This window comes from Saccopteryx leptura, chromosome 4, assembly GCF_036850995.1.
Source record: "Saccopteryx leptura isolate mSacLep1 chromosome 4, mSacLep1_pri_phased_curated, whole genome shotgun sequence".
NCBI lineage: Eukaryota > Metazoa > Chordata > Mammalia > Chiroptera > Emballonuridae > Saccopteryx > Saccopteryx leptura.
Window position 1 is genome coordinate 205,289,439 of NC_089506.1, and position 22,502 is coordinate 205,311,940.

Below are 22,502 nucleotides of genomic sequence, written 5' to 3' on the forward strand. Positions count from 1 at the left end.
TGGGGATTAAGAGATTTAACATGTATAACAGGATTTCCACACCTGACACGGAATAAGGCCCCAATCAAAACACTACTCATATCAAAGTGAATCCTTCTGACTCATCTATGACACAGACCAGGGGGAGTGAGTGTCATCTGAAAGTTCCGTAGTGGCGCAGATCACCACTTCCAGTTCAGCGCCCCGCCAAGCTCTGCGGTCTGGGCAGAAAGCGCCACGCTGGAGCCCTCTCTCCCTCGGACCAGCAGGGCAATCTCTGCAGGCACACAGGTGCCTCCCGGCCCCTCACTTACTGTCATGCTCCTGTACTCATCTTCAAACATGTCCAAAAAAATCTCTTCTCCCTAAAAGAAAAGGAAGGGAGGAGAGAAGGTTATGCATATTTTTTTCCATGAACAACAAAGTATTATAAACTCACGGCTCTTGGGGCCATCTGCTTCTCGTTAGAGAGTTCTCGTAAATCACCAGGAAGTAAAATACACACGTGAACACGAACACACACACTCAAACGAAAGCCTAGATATCAAATTGCACTTCTCCATGTTTTTCTCCCCCTTTTAAGCATATGTTGTTAGCTTTATTCTGTCAAGGCAGTTAGTTAAAAACACAACCAAAAATAACACCACAGATAACTGAAATATGTATTAAAATGGTTCAAATTTCAAGAGTCTAACATCCTTTATTTGTCGAGGATGGCAGAGGAATGGGAAATCCTGGTTAGCTTGCCATGTTGAAAGTATGAGGGCCACACCTCTAAAAGGAAGAGTATAATTAAATATCCTTAACACTGAAATTATAGGCTTGCTCCGTTCGTTCCTGAGCCATGCCTCTGAGGTTTTGTAGTTCCTGCAGCCCTGAGGATTCTGTCCAGGAGGCCCTCTCAGCACAGGGTGGTGGGATGAACTCGGCTCCAAGACACAGAAACCTGGGGCCGTCACAGCTCTACCTCCAGGAGCCTCTCTTTGTTTCGCTGCAAGACTGGGATGACAGCCCATGTCTGCATGGGTCTTTGTGAAGATGAGTTAACACACATGAAATGCTGAGCACAGAGCCCGCCACTCGGTCAGGGCTGGTAAGTGTTAGTGCTCACAATCATTATGATCCATACTAAACGGGACCACAGTCGGCTGAATGCACCGTGACTATTAGAATTGTCCAGTGTCTCTCATAAGTCCCAAATCTCTCTCTCTCTCTCTTTCATATACACATAGAGTCAGGGTAGGGAAAGCAATAGGTCATTTATATATGTTTCCAGTTATCAAATCTACAGATAAATTTGAACATTCTTGTGTGGTGTCAGTACCAGGCAATAACCACAGAAATAACGCCTGAAAACCCAAAAGCTTCTGAGATATTATTACACTTAAGTGTAAATCTTATAGGATAAAATAGAGAGAAAGCTGGGCTGGGAGAAGGGAGCTGCAATCCAAATACAGCAAGTCCTCACTTGTCAGTGACAGATTCTAGGAAACTGACTTTCAGTGAGATGACAGAAAATGAAATCAATTTTACTGTAGGTCAATTGACTCTAAATAAAGAGTCAAAACACTTTGAATATTAAACATTAAAATAAATGTGTGCAGACCTGGCCAGCTGGCTCAGTGGTAGAGTGTTGGCCTGGAGTGTGGAAGTCCCGGGTTCGATTCTCAGCCAGGGCACACAGGAGAAGTGCCCATCTGCTTCTCCACCCCTCCCCCTCTCCTTTCTCTCTCTTTCTTCCCTTCCCACAACCAAGTCTCCATTGGAGCAAAGTTGGCCTGGGAGCTGAGAATGGCTCCATGGCCTCTGCCTCAGGTGCTAGAATGGCTCTGGTTGCAATGGAGCAATGCTCCAGATGGGCAGAGCATCGCCCCCTGGTGGGCAGGCTGGGTGGATCCTGGTTATTGGGCACTTGCGGGAGTCTCTCTGCCTCCCCACTTCTCACTTAAAGAAAATACAAAAAAATAAATAAATAAATGAGAGCTACTCATGCATTTAAGAAACATTAATAAAAACCAGTCCGATCATTCTTTTCAAACACACTTATTCTAGTTCAGGGTCACAGGTGGCTGGAACCTGTCCTGGGAGCAAGTGGGACCCCATACCTGGCAGGATGCCCTTTAGTTGCAAGGCTCCTCACACATCCACACTCACTTAGACTGGGACGACATAGACGCGCCAGTTCACTTCACGTGCACATCTCCAGGATGTGGGAGAAAACCCAAGTCCCCAGGGAACACCCACCTACACAGACATGGGGAGAATGTGCAAACTCCACACAGACGGTGGCCCCAGTGAGGAATCGATTTCATTATAACAAAGTGTCTTTGAATAAAATGTTATTTGAGGATCTGCTGTATAGTCTCCTTTTGCTAATGATAAATAAAGACCCTTTGGGAAAATGCCTGCTAATGTGTCTGTTTTTGCAATCTAAAAGCTTTCTAGAGGAAATACACTGAGAACAGTTATACTAGGGCTTCAAAGATGACCAATGCAATTGTGAAGTTTCTAACTTATTTGGGGCTTTGCTAGAGGACCCCTATCCTCACTTTGAGGCCCTAGGTGGTCTGGGGTAGTCGAAGGGGAGACTGGACTTCCTCCCCAGTGTGTGGGGGCTCACAGTGGGGCTACCTTCATTTGGGCATGCCCACTGTTGTTGCAGCTGCATGGGGCCATCTGACCCTGGGGAGGTGGGTTTCCTGATTATGTGACCTGGTTTTATCTCAGGGAACACTGACAAAAATGGACAGTGGCTTAAATCGTGTCCTGCAAAGAAAAAGATTCCATGTATATATGTATATAATTCACAGTAGTTTAGAGAATACAGAAAAATGAAGCACAGGTGAATGGCTGTGCCAACACCACCTCCTAAGAGGATCTCTACATCAGTGAAATTGCCAGAGGAACCATCACTAACTGGATGTGCAGATATCTGACGTGGAGGCCAAAACATCAGAACTCTACTAGGCGGTCTGACATATGGATTCTTGCACTATTGCTGACAAATGATGAGCTTTGCCAAAGAACATACTATGCCTTTAGATAACAGCTAAACAAAGCCATCACAACGAGATGTTTTAAAAACTAACCATCTTGAACCTAAAGACAAATCTACAAATTTTTCAGACACTGAAGTCATGGTGGTCCTTGACAAACTCTCACTAAACTTCCTGACAAACGTTTGGAAGCCTGCATGAGGTTTCTTAGCATACATGTATATAAATAACATACATGTAAGTAATTCATCAGTTCCTAAGCAATTCAAAAGTAACTTTATATGTCTAAGCATTTTTAATTCATAAATATACATAAGTTCACACATATAATTTAATCCTGTGTGCAAATATGTGTATAATCCATAATCTAAATAAGAATTCATCCACAGACAAATTCATATCGAACTGATGAAGTGTCACATACCAGGGGCGAGTTTTCAAAAGCTGTACGGATAGGAGAGGGGCTGAGAGACCACTGCCCTGGAGACTGTGCGCTGAGCACTGTTACTCAGGAGCCGCGGGGAGAGACACAACTGCAGACATGTGACCTTTCCGAGCACAGGGGCAGCCTCTGCAGTCCTGTTCCTACACCGCACAGCCCACCGCCGCCCCCCACGCCCTGCCAGTTTACCTTATAGAAGTGCCGCACGAGGTGAACGCTTTCCTCCCGCGCGCCCTGTTGAGAGAGAGCGGAGCTGTGAGAGAGGCGGGTCTCGTGTGCGCAGGGGGACTGGGTAGATTACCGATTCTAAAACCTGAGTGTATGTAAGACGGACACTAGGCTAGAATCCTTAATCTATGAGTGGTTTGTAATGAGAAAGGGAGAAAGAGAAGGAGAGATAGGTCAAAATGAAAAAATGAGCAGAGGACAGGTGATCCGACGTGCCATGGGAAGCTGTTCATGTACAGTTAAGTGGGGGAAGATGGGTTATAAAACATGGTCACGGTGACTCTGATTTTATAAAAAAAATAAGTATGCATGTGTGTGTGTATCTAGAAAGACACACTAAAGTGTCAACTATTGTTGCTACTTTTGACAACAGTACACTAAATTTTCTAAAATCAACATGGAAAATAAGGAGGAAACAATATTTAAAGCAATAAATATAGGTATTAGCACAATAAACTATAAATAAACAAATAAATGTAATGCGGGTTTGTATATGTATAAGTTTTGTAATACAAAAATAAATAAATTAATTAAAATAATTTTTAGATCCTGGAGACAAGAGCCAAATAATCGTAACAGAAACTGCTAAGACCCCTAATTAAGCAGGCTCATGAAGCCAATGCCAGCGGGAACAGGAGTTCTGTGGGGCACCAGGGCTGCTGGGTGCAGCTTCCTCTTGCTGGTGCTGCGGGCACCGCGGACCAGCGCTCCCTCCCAGTCTCCGGGCTGCAGTGGCTCGCAGGCACTGGGAGTGGGAGTGGAAGGACCCTCACCTCCAGACAGGCCAGGTGCACGTCCTTGATGATGCAGCCCGTGCTGGTCACGACTTGCTGCTTTAGGAGCAGGCAGCTCAGCTCCAGTGTCGCCAACCGGATCTTCCCATCTGCAGAGCACACAGGGGTCAGCCTCGCACACCCAGGGCTACGCACCCTTAGTCACAGCCTTTGGTCTGCCAGCTCTGAGGTTAAAGGTCAGCTGATCAGCTGACTGCTCAAAGCCCTTGACATCCAGCAGGGACACCTTGCCCACTCTTTACCCAATCATTTATAATTCATTAAATGTTCCCATCAAAACTGCCTAGACCTGATACTCCCCTTTGGTCTCTTCGTCGGGAGAGGGGATGCAGGAAAGGGAAGGCACCTGACTATCACTGTCGGTCTAGAAAGTGGCCGTATCTGTGGCTGCTTTGCTTATCCAGCATTCCTTCCTCCTATTCAGGACCCCCCCCCCTTTTCTTTGGAGAGCGCCCCCACTTTTCTTTGGAGAAGCACCAGCCCTGTCACTGGACATCTGACTTGGGTGGAGCTGGTCCCTCTCTCCCCACCTTCAAGGTGGGCACATCACCCGGGCTAGTCAGGGCGCCCTATTTCCTGGTCACAGGGACTGGGTATGGGATGAGTGAGAGCCAGTCAGAGCTAGTCAGGCTCAATCCCACAACCTGCTGGAACCTCTGGCTGTGAAGAGGAGAGGAACAATGCTGGGGCCCTGAGTGGCACAAGTGTTATCATCCACAGTGGCCACCTCCCCATTTTCTCCAGTGTGCGTTTTTTTTTTTCTTTCTTCTTTTTAAAGTGAAAGAGGGGAGCTAGACAGATTCCTACATGTGCCCCGACCGGGATCCACCCAGCAAAACCTGTCTGGGCCCAATGCTTTGCTCATCTGGGGCCATGCTTGCAACCGAGCTATTTCTAGCGCCTGAGGTAGAGGCTCCACAGAGCTATCCTCCATTGGCCTAAGGCCAATGTGCTCAAACCAATCGGGCCATGGCTGTGGGAGAGAAGGGAGAGAGAGAAGGGTTTTTGGAAAAGGAGGGGTAGAGAAGCAGATGGTCACTTCTCCTGTCTGCTCTGACCCGGAATCAAACCCAGGACATCCATCCACATGCCGGGCCACTCAGCCAACCAGTCAGGGCCTTTTCTTTTCTTAAATAGGCAGGGAAAAAGAGCTAGATACGTCAAGCTACTCCTATATGTGCCCTGACTGGGGAATTAAACTGGCAATCTCCGTGCTCCAACGAGATGATGCTCTAACTGAGCTATCCAGACAGGACTTAATTTTTTTAATTAATGAGAGAGAGAGAGAGAGAGAGAGAGAGAAAGGGAGAGAGAGGGGAGGAGGAAGGGTCTCCAGTGATTTCAATGTTTTATAAAATTGAGCTCCAAGCCTCCCTTCCCACTAGGCTACCCAAAGTGTCTCTCTTAGAGCAAGTCTAAGGCCCCAAGACAGAAAGGGGTGGCCAAAGCTGCTGGCAGCCATCCTGCCAACACAGAGGCTGCAGAGTCCAAAAACAGTCTTGAAAGCATTGTTTGAACCCCTGGATCCAGCCGTTCCTGAAGCCAGTGCCCAACACACTTAAAATTACAAAAGCCAACAGTTTTGTTTGTGCTTGTGTTGTTTCAGCCAATCTGAGTTGGGTTTCTGTCCACTGTAACCAAGGTCTGAGTGAAACGGCTTGCATCCTGTGAGCCAGGCAGGAACTGGGTACTTTGCAGACACTCCCTCAAGGGGTCTCTATAAAAACATTTGGTGTTCTATGGATTAAGGCTTAGAAGAGTGAAGTCACTTGTTCAAAGTCTCACCCTGGGTAGTGGTGAACTCCAAGTGCTCTGAATGTCAAAACCCACATCATCTATGATTGATTGAAGAGCAATCTGTTCTTATGCAGATCGTTTCCTGGGTTTTTAAGCTCAGTCCTGGAGAAAGGTCTCAATGTGGAAAGAGGGGCCAGAAGAGGGGAAGGTTTCCAGGTCACACCCCGGAGGCCTTAGAAACAGCAGGGACCAGGATGGGCCACTGGGAAAAACTCAAGGCAGACACACCACTTCATACCTCCCTGCCTATCCTTTGATGCCTCACGTGTCAGGTGGAAAACAGGTGAGAAGAGGGAATCATTTGCTCAAAAATTAATAGGATAGGCCCTGGCTGGTTTGCTCAGTGGTGAGTATTGGTCCGTTGTACAGAAGTCCTGGGTTCAATTCCTGGTCAGGGCACACAGGAAAAGCAACCATCTGCTTTTCCACCCCTCCCCCTTCCCCTCCCCCCAACTCCTTTCCTTTCCCATAGCCATGGCTTGATTGGTTCAAGCACATCAGTTTGAGTGCTGATAATGGCTCCGTGGAGCCTCTGCCTCAGGTGCTAAAAATAGCTCGGTTCTGAGCATGGCCCAGAAGAGGGTTGCCGGGTAGATCCCCTCCTCTCACTTGAAAAAGAGAAGGGGAAAAAAAACAAAAAGCTATATGCAAGCAGAAACAGGGCTTCCTAAGCATGATACAAGCCCAGGGACTGTGTGGCAAGGCTGCTTAGTCTCAGCTCAGTCATTCTCCTGCCACAGTCCTGCCGGGCCCAGAACCGACCCCACTTCTGTGCTGCTGCCCTGGCACAGCGGCACCCACCAGCTGCCCTCCTGAGCTCTGCAGTTTCTCTGGAGCCCAGTGTCACTCTGGCCACGTCAGAAACACCCCTTCTGCTGCCTCCAGGAAAATGTAACATGATTTTGTACCAAAGCCCTTCTCCCTTTGCAAACTCCTGCCAAGGACTGACGTCCCCCCTCCGGGCTTGTCTCATGAGGGAAACAGAGGGAGCAGCAGGCTCAGCTCCTCAGTCCTCATCACTGCTTCCAGACTGTCCCTCTGAGCTTCCCAACCTCTCCAGAAATCCAGGCTGTTCTATACACCAGCCCTCAAGGGGCCCTCTGTCCCTCGCCACCCTGGAGGTCCCTCTTCCCACATCCAGGCTGTAGTCCACCTTCCTCCACCGTAGAGCGCGTCTGTTCACACAGCTCCTACAACGGCCCCCTTGGCCACCAGCCCCAGGGACATGCTCTGCCTTCCTGACTGGACTTCTGAGCAGAAACTGACCGCCGAGCACCCCTTGGGCCTGAGCCACACACATCTTTCCTGCCACCCAAGACAGCCCTCCCGCTCCTCTTCTTCCCACGTGGGGCTGGGCCCAGGCTCCTGCGCCGGCTCCGCCCCTACGTCACCTCAGGGATCTGCGCTGGCCCATGGCTGGGTCCTACATGTCTCTCTTCTCTCCTGTGGTTTTAGAAACCATCCATGTCTGTGGTCCCAAGGGCTACTTCTGGACCTGACCACTCTGAGCTGCAGGGTCCCTCTCCCCCAGGAGTCCCAGACTACCAGGACCTCACAGAACCCAGCCGTGGCTCCGGAAAGACAGCAGCCCTGTCTGCCACGCACTTCCAGTACCCCATCACTCACACACCGTGGCAGGTACGCAGGAGGAACTCAATGAACATCTGTTGAGTTTACTGATCCCCTGCTGACACTCTTGAGGTCACGGACTTGGCTCTCCAAGACCCTACCGACCAGCAGTACTCCCTGCTGTCTGGCAACTGTCCGTGCTTTTGGCCACTACTTAGAGCCACTCCCCTCTATTTCTGACGTCCTTGTCTGCAATCACAACCCTGGACCTGCCCTCCTCCTGAGCCGGACCTGGGCCCAGTCCCTGGATTGCTCCTGATGGCCTAGCTTAGCGCTTCTCCCAGTTGGCTCGTTCCTGTGCACTCACCCCAACTTGACGGCCTCTCCTCCTGCCTTTGCAGAGAACCCGCCTTGCAGTCACGGTTTCCCAACCCTGGGGCACCGCTGAAATCTTGGGTCAGGGAAGCCTTTGTCAGGGGGGTTGTCCTGTGCATTGTGGGATGCTGCTAAACATCCCATCACATGCCAGTAGTCTACCTCCCCAAGTGTGCCAGTCAAAATTGTCCCAGATACTGCCAAATGTCCCTGCAGAGGCAAGGATGTCCCCAGTTAGGAATCACTGTGCTAGATCATTCTGCCCACTATCTCTAGCTCTGGCTGTGGCAGTAGATCAGTGTTGGCCAAAACCTCAGAACTAGGCTGACATGGCCAGACACAGGGTACATCTTGTATTAGTAAAAGCACCTGACCCAAATCTTCCAACCTTCCCCTCACTCACACTCTCAGCCTCGTTCAAGCTCAAATGTGGCCTTGGGTCAGTGGCGGCCTGTTCGCACCGGTTCGGCAAAACTGATCCCTAATTTTTTGTTGAGTTAACCAGTTGTTAAAATGGTACTTGTAATCAGGGCTCTCTCTAAGGTGGGCACCTGCCCAATGTGGAAATCACAGATTTACATTCCTAATTCTTTTTTAATATTCATCTGCACAACAGCGTATTCTAAGCGCCTGTAGTAATGTTCATTCTGTCCATAGATGAAAAAAATTGCAAGTGAGGATGCCAATCAAGAAGCAATATGGAAATATCTTAAATAACAGTTTTATTTTTTTTGTCAGGTATTATTTAATATTTTTCATTAATATCTCAAAACTCTTATAATCTAGTTTTATGTACCTTTTATTGTTCTTATTGAAGTATTAAATGTATGAAATAATAAACTACCTTTCAATATATAGTTTTTTAATACTTAGAATGGTAATTAGGGCAGAGAACCATTTGATAAATTATTTGAATCCCACCACTGCCATTTGCTACCCCAAAATTAGAGCTACAGACACTGGCAACACTGAAAACACTGGCAGAGAAAGGCTGGGTATGAAAAGAGAAGAAAGAGACGGTCTGACACAAACCCCACGGTGAGAAAGAACAAGAAGAGACCCCGAGAGAAAGACACGGCCGGACAGGAGGGAGTGGGTGGCCCACGTGTGGCTGTGCATGTCAGAGGGAGTGGCCGGGATCTACCTCAGTCACCAGAGGGCCGGGTCTAGAGCCCAGGGCTCCCGGTGCCAGGTGTGAGGACCCGGCCCCTGTAACTCCACCACCCCTGTGGACAGCCCCCACGCCCCAGGCACCTGGCTGGGCAGCGCTGTTCATGATCCGGATCAGCCTCTCGGCCAGCAGGTGGTTGTAGAGGGTCTTCTCAGCCGCCCCGGGGCCGGGGAGCTGGATGCGCTCCAGTTTCTCAGGGTCCATGCCTGGCACAGAGAAAGGGACGAGCTGTGAGCGAGTGGAGCGCCCTGTCTAGAGACCGCCGCGCCCGGAAAGGCCCCGCAGAGCCAGGCGTCCCCAACCTCAGCCACTGACGGCTCAGCCTCGTGATGTCTGCCACGACTGGGGCTCTTTACCTTAGCATTTTCTGTAAACGGAACTCAGGTAAGCATATTAAAACATACATTTCCTCTCACTATATTCAAACAGAAAATCAGCACCGTTGCTATATTGACAGCAACTATAACAAAACAAACAAACAAAACGTTCTTACATTTTAGCCAAAAACCACTGACTGGCTACTTGTGGCCTGATACCTACTCTGTCCGTGTTAATCAGGGAGCTTGGCAGGTGCTTAAAAAGTGCTGGAGACACATTAACCCCAGATGGTGACATGCTCCTGGATAAAATCAGACAGACCGGAAACGGAATGGAAAAAAGAGTAACTCTTGCACAGTATGCTTCACTGCGGTTTCATGCCGGGTCTGGGCGGCACCCAAGGCCATTGAGACACAGGCCATAATGGGACGGGGGGGGGGGGGGGGGTTTGGACATAGGCCTAGGGAAACGGAGACCAGACAGAAAGGAAATGACAGTCAACCCAATAATCACACCTCAAGCTCTTAACACCCATCACAGAGCTGGACCCACCACTCACCACACAGGCAGCGGGGGCGGCATGCAGAAAGAGACTTAGGCTAAACCTTAGGACAAACATGAAATCTATCGAGCAGCTTGATCTTTAACAGGCAAAGGAATTGGGTTCCCTCCATGCAAACTAACAGCTTTGAAGAGACAAAAGAGAAGAAGGGGAGCCGTGGGGGGAGGGGAGAGAATGCAAAGTCTAACTGTGAATCACCAGTGACATTTTCCCCAAAGCAGAACCTGAGAGCTGGGGTGACAGGAAGACCTGTTAGGGCTTCTTCAATAGTCCAGGTGTGGGGTGAGAGGCATTCCAAATCCTTATCCTCTCATCTAACAAAGCTCTGGAAAAATAACCTTGCAGAAACAAACATTTCTTCTGATCCAAGCTTGGCGAGCTGAACAGATTGTTTGTGCTCGAAGCACGTCTTTTCCTGTTATTCTACAAAAGGGGGGAAGGTGGCACTTCTGGGAACTCTTGAAATACGGCCCCTTGAGTACTAGATGACGCTTCATTTAGAACCTTGACAAAATAGTGGAGGATAGCATTGAAGAGCTGATTGTCTGGATTCTAAGTAACCCCCCCCCCCCCCGACACACACTCACATTGACGTAAGAAACCATAACAATATATCTTGCTTTATTGAATTCCTTCCAGCTCCGAACCAGAGGCTAAGTCATGCCAAGGAGATGACACGGGTGAGGGACGGCTGGAGGGCTGGAGGTAGGTAGCTCTCTCCCTCGCGCCCCACCACGGCTTCCGTCAAAAAATTTGACTGCAATGAAAATTTAATTTGTGGATTCTATATCCGATTTTGAAGTGAAATGTCTAACTCTGAAGCATTCTGGTTTATTAAATGGCAAGAATGTCAACTAAATCTTTTGGGCTTTTTTTTTTTCCCAGCGATGTCAACACCATCTTAACATCTCTCTGTCTTTTCATTTCTGGCCCTTTTGGGAACTGTCAGTCAGTAGTTCTGGGAAAAAAATGGCTCCTCGGCCTGCCCAGCGCATCACCCAACTTTATGACCCGACCATCCATCACCCCATGTCGAAGAAGCCCAGCTGCTGGCTCCCTCGGGACTGTGGTGGTGGCCGGCAGACCGGGCAGAGACAGACTCAAACCAGGGCTTGAATTTCCATGGTCAGCTCTCTCTGTCCCTTTCTTATCATCGCCTGCTATTCTCTTCGAATTTGTCAGAAACAGTAAAATCTGTGGCAAAATCTTTTCTCAACAGGAAGAGAAACACCCAGGGTTATCCTGACCTTCCTCAACTGGCAGCTCCACTCTCTGTGCAGGGGGACAGGGGACCCCTGGGGGCTGAAATATTCCAGGACTTCACAGGCCAGATTCCAGTGAAACCTCTTCCTCTAGTGAGAAAATTAAGGACCAGAGATGTTATGTCACACCCCCAAGGTCACAGAGCAAGTTAGAGGCACAGTTAGAAGCAGGATGAGATTCCCAAGGTGGGCAGGATCCGGATGGAGAGAGGGAGGCACCACCTGATGGGGAGCCAACCACAGCAAGCAGTGTGCCAGGGGCCCTCCCTCTGTGCTGACACCGGCCTCCCTCGTGGGGCTGGGCCCAGGCTCCCCCAGGGCATGTCCCACACTGTGGGCAGGTGGAGGTGGAGAAAGCCCGGTGCAGGGTGCAGAAGGAATTTTGTTCTGATGCTTGACCTCTTCAAGCCTTAGTCTCCTTATCTGTGCACTGGGATAATTACGTAACCCCGTCCTAGGGCTGCTGTCAGCATCCAGTGACAAGTATGTTATCGCAGTTCAATAACTAGAGCCTATCTTTAACATGAACTGATGGGAATTTTTACTTCGAGCATGGCTTAATGCATTTCTGTATCGTTCGTATTATAAGAGGAAAGAAACAGTGAAAGAACAAATGGACAAAAAGGAAAGCAAGCTAGAAAAAGCTAAAATAAGCTATTTTAGAAGGTCCAAAGAAGGCATGCTGTGCTGTGCTGTTTGAGGGCCAGCTCGGGATGAGCTGCTCAGGTTGGATTTTGGAGAATGAGTGGGAATTCGCCTTGAACTGCACACGGCTGGTCAGAACTTGCTGGGCCTAGGGGGTCTCAGGACGGTGGCAGGGCTCGTGGAGGGCGGGGTGAGAGGCTGGGGAGGAAGTGAAGAGGCACATGCTGGGGGGGAGGGCTTGGACGCCAGGGCCCCTGGAGGGCAGCTAGGGGAGGTGACATGATCTGAGTGTGCTCTGACTGACTTTGAAGAGTCTTCATGTCCCCAGCCACACAAGGTGATCTCCACACTTGCAGCACCTTCCTCCAAACAGACTTGGTATTATAAAAAAATTCTATGTGATTTTATCACCAGCCATAGGGAAAAAGAGAGCAGGATCGATTCCATATAACATATGGCAAAACTCTGTCTAAAAAACCCCTTTGAATATCTCCATTCTTTCCACAAAGCTCCTCCTGCGCCAGGTGCCTCATTTCCTCCCCGTCTCTCTCGTTCCCCACCATGGCCCCTAAACCCCTCCATTACTCTGAATTATCCCACTCTGGCAACTGGCTTTCAAGGCCTCCGCAGCAATTCAAAAGCTCCAGACATTCTTCTGAGAATATGATGGCTGACAGTTGTGAATGAACAAGGTCAATGTTACACACGACAAGGGTATGCATATGAAAGGGAAAACGGCACATGTGTGCACGGGCGAACACATACATGCCCATGGGCGAACACATACATGCACACGGGCGCACGCATGCTCCCACACACACACACACACACTGGTGTTCAGTCGCTGAAAGGCAGGTTTTGTTGCGACTTTGGTTGAGTTTCCTTGCTAGCCGTTTCCCTCTGACTGAAATAAACACTGTGGAAAGTATGTTGTCCTATTTGCTTTGACCCTTAAGTGCCGAGTGACGGACAAATTCCAAAGAAACACAGATGCAGTTTACATGGCCCGGGAAGACACACTAGCAAGTTCGGACCTCCAGCAGGCCACATGCTTCCCTGCTCCCTCCCGCCGGGTTCAAATCCTGCCCTGCCTGAGTCAGAACAGGCCTCTCCCTTCCACTGCTTCCACCCAACACCCCAAAGGTTGGGGGGTAGGGCGGGGGTGGAACTCCCAACTAATTCAAAGACTCCAAAAAGAAGGGAAGACTGTGGCTCTGAGATGTCAGTATCCAGTTACTAAGCTTCCCCCTCTAAGTTCTGATTTCTGGATTCTTCCTCCTCAGAAGCAGGCCTCAGGAAAGAGTGGAAAAGATGTGGACCAAAGTTACATAAGATGTGGACAATCAAACCTCGATAAAGAAACCACAATAATGCTAGGTAAATAATGGTTAACATAATTGTTTTCTTTTGACCATGCAAGATCTCCTTGGCTATAGTCACGCAAGCATTGCCAGCTTTGGAAAACTATAGACCAACTATTTCAAAAGCTAACCAGATGTTGGGCTGATTTCCAATGTACTTCCAGTTCTGATTATGTGTCAGTCGAGATCCAAAATGTTGTTTTGCCAGCTCTCCGCATGGCAAAAGCCTCCCCTTATCCTATTACCTTTAAACCCTTCCCCACACCTCTCACTGATGTTCCAGTAACTTCTCGGCAACACAGAACAAGCCAGATTACTCTTGGGTAAACAATAATAAATGGAGAGGCAGGAGTAGAAAGGTGGAGGGTGGAGTGGGAGAACCTTTAAGAATACAAAAGCTGCAAGCCCCCCCACCCCCCACCCAGGGCCGGGGCTCTGCAGACCTGACAAAAGAGAGAGGGCTGCATTTTCTATAACAGATATGAACCAGAATTCATTATGTGGCCCAATTGAATCACAACGAGCGCCTTCCTCCAAACGGTCAACCCTTTCCACTGTGGGATATTCATTTCGGTACAGCATCTAATCTATTATGATTTACTGGAAGGCCTGAGCTAACATTTGGTTTTTATTAACGTTGCTTTTATGTTAAAATTGTCTTATGATGAAAAATCTATCAGAAAGACGATTTCATTAGGGGGCCTACTTGGAGGGTATGGATCTGGAAAAGAGGCTGAAAAGTTAAGTGCAGCTAACTACCTGATGCCTAACCAAAAAGCCAACCAACTAACCACCACCATCATCACCACCACCAAATCCCCCCACCAAATGCAGACCCTGTGCCCACAGGCCAGGACTAGAGTATAAACCAAGTTGTAGCTTCCCTACTAGGCCATTTGCCCTGTGGTCCTCCGGGCCTCAGGGTACCAAACCTGAAGCCTCCAGCTTCCTCTCCAAACTGTTCCATGGCCCATGCTCGCTGGTTCTAGAGATGGCACCACCAGCCACACAGCGGCACGAGGCAAGGATCTGGGCATAATGAGCCAGACTTCTTCCTCCCTTCGTGCCCTCTCCCATCCAAATCAAGTGCAATTCCCCCTCCCCAGCCTTGCTCTTCTCTTGTCTTCCCATCTGAGTAAAGGTCCCCAAAAGCTGCTCAAGTGTCCCTTCCATGCAACCCCGACATCCAATCTATCAGCTCATCTGGCTGTAGCTGGCTCCAAAATATATCATAAAACCTTCCACTTTTCTCCATTGTCTACAGCCAATGTGCTAATTCAGTCCACATTAGCCCGTGCCTGGGCCACTGCAATAGCTTCCTAACAAGCCTCCTAAGCTTCCTTCTTGCAACTCACTCCCCACCCCAATTAATCTACTTTCCATTCAGCAGCCAGAGGGTTCTTTCAGAAATTTCCATCATGTCACTCTTCTAATTAAAAATCCTTTAGGGGTTTCCCACTGAGCTTAGAATAAAATCTAAATTCCTTTCTACAGCCTTCAAGGCCCTTCACAATCTGGTCCTAGCCCCCTGGCCAGCCTCTCCTTGGCCTGCTTTCTGTCCCTCAAACTTATAAGCTCTTTCCTACCTCAGGGCCTTGGCACATGCTGTTCCCTTTGCCCAGAACACTCCTACTTCAGATCTCTGCAGAGCTGACTCCTTCTCACTCTCTGGGCCACAGCTCAAATGTTCCTTCCTCACAGCAGCTTTCCCTGGGCAGCCTTGCTAGTCAACCCCGCACCACCACCATCGGTTTAATCTTTATTAGGCCACAATCACTACTGATCTTCTTGTTCACTTGAACAAGCCTCATCAAACTTGTTCCAGTGCTCACAATGGTGCCTAGCACGTAGTAAGTGCTCAGCAGATACCTGTGAAATGAAGAGAAAGCCTTTCAGTTTCACCTCCTCAACAACATCCACACTTGCCCACATCTCCACCCCCCCCCCCCATCTTCTGGCTGAACTACCGTGACCCATTCTGAGGGAGGTAGAAAGGAGCAGAGCAGTTCCTGGCTGACCCCTTCTTCAGCAGCTCCCGCCCAGCTGGCAGGGTGCAGTTCCCAGTTGCAGCTCACCCTATCCTACTGCCTGCAGACTGGCTCCAGCCTGCCATCCCTCAGAGCACCTGCCCGCCACGGGCATGTTGCCTACCTGTCTGATGATGTGTCATCATAGGCTCTTATGGCCCCTTCTGCTCTGCCCTCTGCCAGTTATTCTTTCAACCTCCTGGCCACTACTGTCCCAGCCCTGAACCTTGGCCCAGGCATCCTTGGGAGGTCTTCCCTGACTTGCATGGGCCTGGTCCATGCCCTCCACCAGGTATATCAGACTCCACGGTGCTGCAGTCTCCTTATAAGTCTTTTGTACCAGCCTGAGACTTTCTTGGGCAAGGGCCTCAGAAGGCTGGAGTTTGTAGCCCCATGCTAAACAGACGGCCTGGCACGTAGCTGTGGCCTACATGCAATTGTTGAACAACTACATGAATAAATTTATCATGATCAACCTGACTACATGGTCTTTTGGAACCAAAGAAGATTTTAGACAAAAGAGGCAGTCACTTTCAAAAGAAATCAAGCCCATTTGAGCCGTGTAGATTACACAACACTTTCCTTGAACAACCTTCAAAACTTCCGGCTGCATGAGAACACAATGTAAGCTCCTTACCTGCCAGGATGTGCTTCCGTTCACCTGTCCCACTGCCTGCCCTTCCCCCCACTCCACCTGCTCCCTCCACGGCAGCCACACTCGCCTCCATGGAATATCTGTTTGCCTCACCACTGTACTCTCAATACTAATCACAGTGCCTGGCCTCTAACAAGGGCTTCAAAAATACTTGTTAGAGGTGAATGAATAAATAAATGAACAGCATTAGGAGGAAATGAAAGAATGAATAAAAGGCCCTCAAATCTACAGTTCTACACTTTTAAGAAGAAACCCTTGAGAAAGAAAGGCAGGCTCCCCAGGCAGGCCCTTTCTCTGCGGGCCACAGCCCTATGCAGAGCAGCCCTGCAGCCGTGCTCAAGCCCCTTCTCCGCACCGCACTGCGCGGGCCCCAGGAGGAAATCCCAGAGGGAAAGCCAGCCACCGCAGGACGAGCTCACCCATGGGCCCCTTGGCCCTCAGAGGCTGGCATCTTCACCTGCAGAGAGCAGCTTCCCCGCAGGCCCTAAGCACAGGCTGTGAGGAGAACACAGCCTACAGGGGCGGCCGCACAGCGGGGACACTCAGCAGGCCAGCTCTGGTGAGCGCTGACCAATGCCGGGCCCGGAGCTGGGACAGACGTGGTCTCCGTCTACCTTCAGAGGCCTGGCTGTCCAGAACGGGAAAGGGAACATGAGGGGGAAAAGGGTATAAAAAAGTGCCATGGCCACTTCATGGAAATGAAAAATCAGGACATAAACCATATATCTACTTGGGAAATAGTTTGGCAGTTTCATAAGAACAAACAAACATACTCCAACCATATGATTCACATCCCATTCCTTGGTATTAACCCAAGAGAGAGGAAAATACATGTCCATAGAAGACTTGGACAGAAATGTTCAGAGCAGCTCTAACTGTAATGGTCAAACACTGGACACAATCCAAATGCCCATTAACAGATGAATGAATAAACAAATTGTGGTATATTCAGATAGTGGAATACTATTCAACAAAGAAGAAATGACTACCTATACACACAACAACATGGTCGTGGTTGAATCCTAAAATAATTATGTAGATTGAAAGAAGCCATACAAAAAAGACCACATATTGCATTACTTTACTTATATGAAACTCTAGGAAATGCAAACTCATCGACAGTGCCAGGGCCCAGGGAGCAGCTTGGTGTTGCTTGAGGAGAGGGTGAGACCGGAGAGGGAAGGAGGGGGACAGGGGCAGAAGGAAGCATCTGAGGTCACGGATATGTACCCCGTCTTCATTGTGGTGATAGCTTCAATGTATGCATATTCCAAAACGTATCAAATCGTGCACTTTAAACGTGTGCAGTTTATCGTGTATCAACTATGTCTCAAAAAAAAATTTTTTTTAATGTCATGGCTTCCATCCAAGATGGACTGAATTTACTCTCCTGATTCAAGTAACTGAAAAGCTAGACAAAATATATAAAACACTGGTTATGAGACACTTGAGAGGACAACAGGCAGCATCGGAGCGTGACCTTCAGAGAGAGGAAACCAAGACACCAGAGCCCAGTGCTTGAGCTCACTGTCTGGAAAGATCTCCAGGCCTCCGCACAGACAGAAAACCCGTGCAGAGCCCTGGGTCTCTCTGAGAGGAGAAGGCAGAGCCTGGAGTTCAGGGAGGCCAACGCTGCCAGACTCGATGGGAGAAAGTGCTGGAGAGGAGGGTGCTGCACAGAGAGAGCTGTAGAGAGCTGAAGAGGCTTCCTGTGAGGCTGCAGCTAAGTTCCCTCTGGGCATGCGTGTGAGGAAAGGAAAGACCCGCTGAAATAAAGCAGGTGGCACAATCCCTGGAGCTCGCCCAGGCCTGAGAAGAGTTTCTGTTCCCAGCGGCCAGCATGGAAAAAACACCTCATGGTGGCTCACCGGGTAGAGTCCTCAGAAGGGGACTGCCTCCGGGCTGGTGCCAAGTGAGCCTGAGGCTAGAGGCTGTTCTGGACTTACACCAAGAAGCTTAAAAGCAAGCTTCGATAAGGAGCAAACTGCTTCCAAGAAATTTAACCAGGTCCCAGGACAAAGCCAAAAAAATATCAAAAAGAAGAAAGACTTCGACATCTAACAATGTAAAAGTCACAACTGTCAACCAATCAAAAATGACCAAGCATGTAAAAAAAAAAAAATTATTCATATACACACACATATGCCAAAACCAAACCAGGAGTGTCAAGCCAGTATCCACGGCCACCATCACAGCTGCCTGGCCCATGCAAGTTCGCATTGGATTCGGACAGACGATAATGAAACAATGGAGCCAAGAACTGGTGGGCCATTACCTTTAATCCTAGCTTTCACCCAGCGGGCAAGTAAAAACACACACTGAGCTCCCAAACCCACTCATTCAGTGCTCACAAAGCTACTGACTTATCCGAGTTTCCTAGAATCAAAGGTGTCTACCTCACCAGCCTCATTCTCCTTTGTTCCCCATCTCCTTCTCTCTGCACAAACTGGCTTCTCCTTCAGCACTCCACCATCTTGGCTGCCTCTCTACTCTCCTCCACGTGGCTTTTCTCTGCTCTCCTCTCTAATGATAATCTCAGGAACCAAGAGTGAGCAAGGTCCCGGTCTGCCACACTTTATAGTGCAGAAATCAAAACCTTTAATCCAATATACAAAGTAGGGAAGTCTCTAATACAAAGTCACTTATCTGAGGCACCACCCATATCAAAAAGGGTGGGAAAGGCTTAGTCCTAAAACCAAGCCCCAGGCTACAAGGATCCTGCCTGCCTACAGCCCAACCTCAACACACATTAATATCACCTGGGCGACGGGCTTCCACGGGGGCAGCACCATCTTTAACAAAGTGAGCATAATATATTTTATCTACCCAATAAGGAGGAAAACCAATAATAGGAACAAAGCTAGAAATTACACAGATGATAGAACAGGTTAAGAGGGAAATTATAAAATATTTTAAACAGAGCCAAGGGCCTGTGAAGGGAAGTCAGGGGAGCCAATCAAACTGGAATGGGTGCCGTCTGGATACCAAATGATGGGCACAGAGGGTGACGTTTCGGGGAGAGAAGGCGGCACGAAAGGTTTCTGGACAGGGAAGGACAGGGTCAGCACACTCTCATAGAGGGCTCCTTGAAGTGCCATGGAGGATGGATTATAAAATACATTTGCCCCTAGGGAGGCTGTGATAACGGCCACTGGAAGGACGTGCCGAGATCTGTGTCTCGTTAGCCTTTGGTCGCGCCCCCCGCACCTAGCTGAGAGCCAGGCACTGAGCCACACTGAGTTAAATTCTGCTGATTGGGGAGGCTGAGGAGAGCACTGGCAGAACCTGATGACTAAATGCTGGGATCCAAGGAGGGAAGGAGCTAAAGGTCATGGCAGTTCCAACCTTGGCTGGCAATTTCAACTGAACCGGACGTGGCAGACGTTATGATGAGGTCAGGCTATACTTAAATATAGTGCAGACAGACTGTTTTGTGGTGCTGCTGAACCACCTAGGTAGAGTGGCCAGCACGCAGGAGTTCAGTCTCTTGGAGGTCTGTTCACTCCCAGTAACAGGGCTCCTATGCGCCAGGCACCGAGCCAGCTGAAGGGGATCACAGAAGCCATGGGAGTGAATGAGACTGGAGGGAAAAGAGCATCACTGGTCAGCTCTGTCTAGAGAAGAAAAAGCCTGGAAATTTCAATGCCATTTAATTAGGGAATGGTGGAATAAATGATGGAACAGACATACGATTAAAAAGAACAGGGCATCTCTACAAGGATGTGAAATGATATGTGTGCTGGTATGCATTATGTGGAGTGCTTTTTAAATGTCTCTAGCCATAGGTTTATTTCCCACCTCCACTCACTTCCCACTAAGCTTATGAAAAACCTACCAAAACATCCCCTGATTCTAAGTGTCATCTATGCCAAGCCCCGTCTGTGGCAGGGGCCGAGGAATATTCTTGATTTCTTCCTGGAAGAGGCTCTATGTGGTTTCAGAACTCGTTCCTCTCCAGCCAGGTGGGGCACACACCAGGCTGTGCCCAGGGAGGAAGAGAATGAATGAATCCTAATCAAATCTGTCCGCTCTGCAGGAGTCGGATCTTGACCGCTCAGCCTCAACAGGGGAAGCCGGAGAACCACACCTTTCTTCAGAAAGGAAACCTACACTTCCACACAATCCACCCAGAGTCTATTTTAGCTCAGAACCCAAAACGAGAACATCAGCTAATTATAAATAGCAAAACCAAGATTGCACTTTGACTGATTTCAGTTTTGATGTTAGAAAAGAGGCTGGGCGCCAAGGCAGTTGTAAAGCAAGGGGTCGAAAGAAAACCACAGTGTGAATACAGTCAGACTGGGTCAGACGCTCACTTGATTCTTCCTCCTCTCCCCACACTGCCTAAGTAATCAATTTCTGCGGCTTTAGTCTCTAGAAAAGCACCTGAGAAATTCTAACAAGTTTGAAGAGAAGTTTTGAGGGAGTCCACACCAAAACCAGAAAGGGACTTAATTCCTCAAGAAAAGCAGTTTTTCTTCTTCCGTCCAGACATGTCCAGACAGCAGGGAGCAGGGAGGTGAGTGGGCCTACCTTTGTTGTGAGACATGGCGTAGAGGAGGCAGAGCACGAAGAGCGCGTGGTAGTCCTCCTCCGGGCTGTCCAGGGCGTGGTACACCATGTCCAGGAAGGGCCTGGGGAGAGGGGGACGCTTGTGAGCTTCGGAGCGCACACAGGGCAGCACTTCTCCTCTCCCACCGGCACACGGGCCGCTCGTCTTTGCCTCCCACAGCTCTGCCACCAGCAGACAGGGTCCGCCCAGTCCAGCACCAGGCCTTGAGGACACAGACAGATGAGAGACAGGCCCTGCCCGGGGGAAGCCGCTATCTCGAGGGGAAAGAGACCAGGGAAAAGACCACTTAACCAGCCGCAATCATCCACCTGCTGTCCCAGACACTGGGGATTAGTGATGCGGAGTCCTCACTCCATGGCACTCCTGTGCCAGTGGGCAGAGACCGAGGACAGACAGACCACACCATCACTTCAAGCAGTGACAAAAGGAGGGGGAAAGCAGGGCAGTGTGACAGACTGACAAAACCAGACAAGGCACCGCGTGGGAACAATTTCAGAATGTGGGCCCTGGAGCCAGAATGCCTGGGCTCAAACTCTGATTCTGCCTCTTCTCAGCTGCAAACCCTTGGGGAAGTCACCTAAAATCTTTCCATGTCCCCATCTTACAGATTACAGATGGGGATTAAACCCTTACAGGGTTATTACGAGGATTCGAGTGAAATGATGACTGACAGGCATCCAACCCAGGGCCAGGCACACAATGGAAAGTGCTTATACACAGGGGCTGCTCTTTGATTTCTCTTTTGAATATTTCGAGGACATTTCTCCATGATCTCATTTCAGTAGGTCCTTGCCTCGCACCTTCTTGGACCGACTTTCCCTGACTAGTGAGAATCAATGAGGTCGCTCACCTCTGATGCTCTGTGGATGAAATCTATACAGTGGCTGCAAATATCACAAACCGCACACCCCAAATGCTGCCCTTCCTGCTGAAGGGCCTGGCCCAGAAAAATGCTTTAATACAAGGACATGCACAGTTCTGACCCATAGGCCGGAGGCTCTGATCCCGTGACTGTCTGTGGCTGCCCCTCTGAATGCCAGGCTGAAGCCAAGAGAGCAGAGCGCCTCATTGAGTGACCAAAGGCACATTTGACCCCTGGAAGGACACAGCTACTGTCAACATCGATTGTCTGGGGTCGGGAGTGCAACAGCACGGCACAGAGGACTATTACACTTTTTTGAATTCTGAGCTCCATAAATGTTACCACTGATTCGGAGATTACACTGAAAAATGCAAAGAGAGAAGAGTGAAGATGTACTTATCATACATTTCAAATAAACATAGGGCACACAGAAACTAAAGGAAGAATCTTATTTATTTTTGACAGAGAATCAGAGAGAGGGATAGATAGGGACAGACAGACATAAAGGGAGAGAGATGAAAAGCATCAATTCTTCGTTGTGACACCTTAGGTGTTCATTGATTGCTTTCTCATATGTGCCCTAACCAGGGGGCTACAGCAGACCGAGTGACCCTTTGCTCGAACCAGTGACCTTGGGCTCGAGCTGGTGAGCTTTGCTCAAACCAGATGAGCGTGTGCTCAAGTTAGCGACCTTGGGGTTTCAAACCTGGGTCCTCCATGTCCCAGTCCAATGCCAGGCTGAAGCCAAGAGAGCAGAGCGCCTCATTGAGTGACCAAGGGCACATTTGACCCCTGGAAGGACACAGTTACTGTCAACATCGATTGTCTGGGGTGGGGAGTGCAACAGCACGGCACAGAGCACTATTTCACTTTTTTGAATTCTGAG

General features: G+C 49.1%; 1 protein-coding gene across 8 annotated transcripts in view; it reads right to left on the bottom strand.

Annotated features, from left to right (window-relative positions):
• Positions 1-22,502, bottom strand: part of CLEC16A (C-type lectin domain containing 16A) — a 221,537-nt gene that overhangs the window by 120,541 nt on the left and 78,494 nt on the right. For all 8 annotated transcript variants that reach the window (XM_066382613.1, XM_066382610.1, XM_066382612.1 and 5 more), the window contains exons 12-16: positions 20,715-20,815; positions 9,435-9,557; positions 4,419-4,528; positions 3,607-3,651; positions 294-344 (exon numbers count right to left, since the gene is read on the bottom strand). In XM_066382613.1, the coding sequence (XP_066238710.1) occupies positions 294-344; positions 3,607-3,651; positions 4,419-4,528; positions 9,435-9,557; positions 20,715-20,815 (430 nt within the window). The remainder of the gene's footprint in view (positions 1-293; positions 345-3,606; positions 3,652-4,418; positions 4,529-9,434; positions 9,558-20,714; positions 20,816-22,502) is intronic.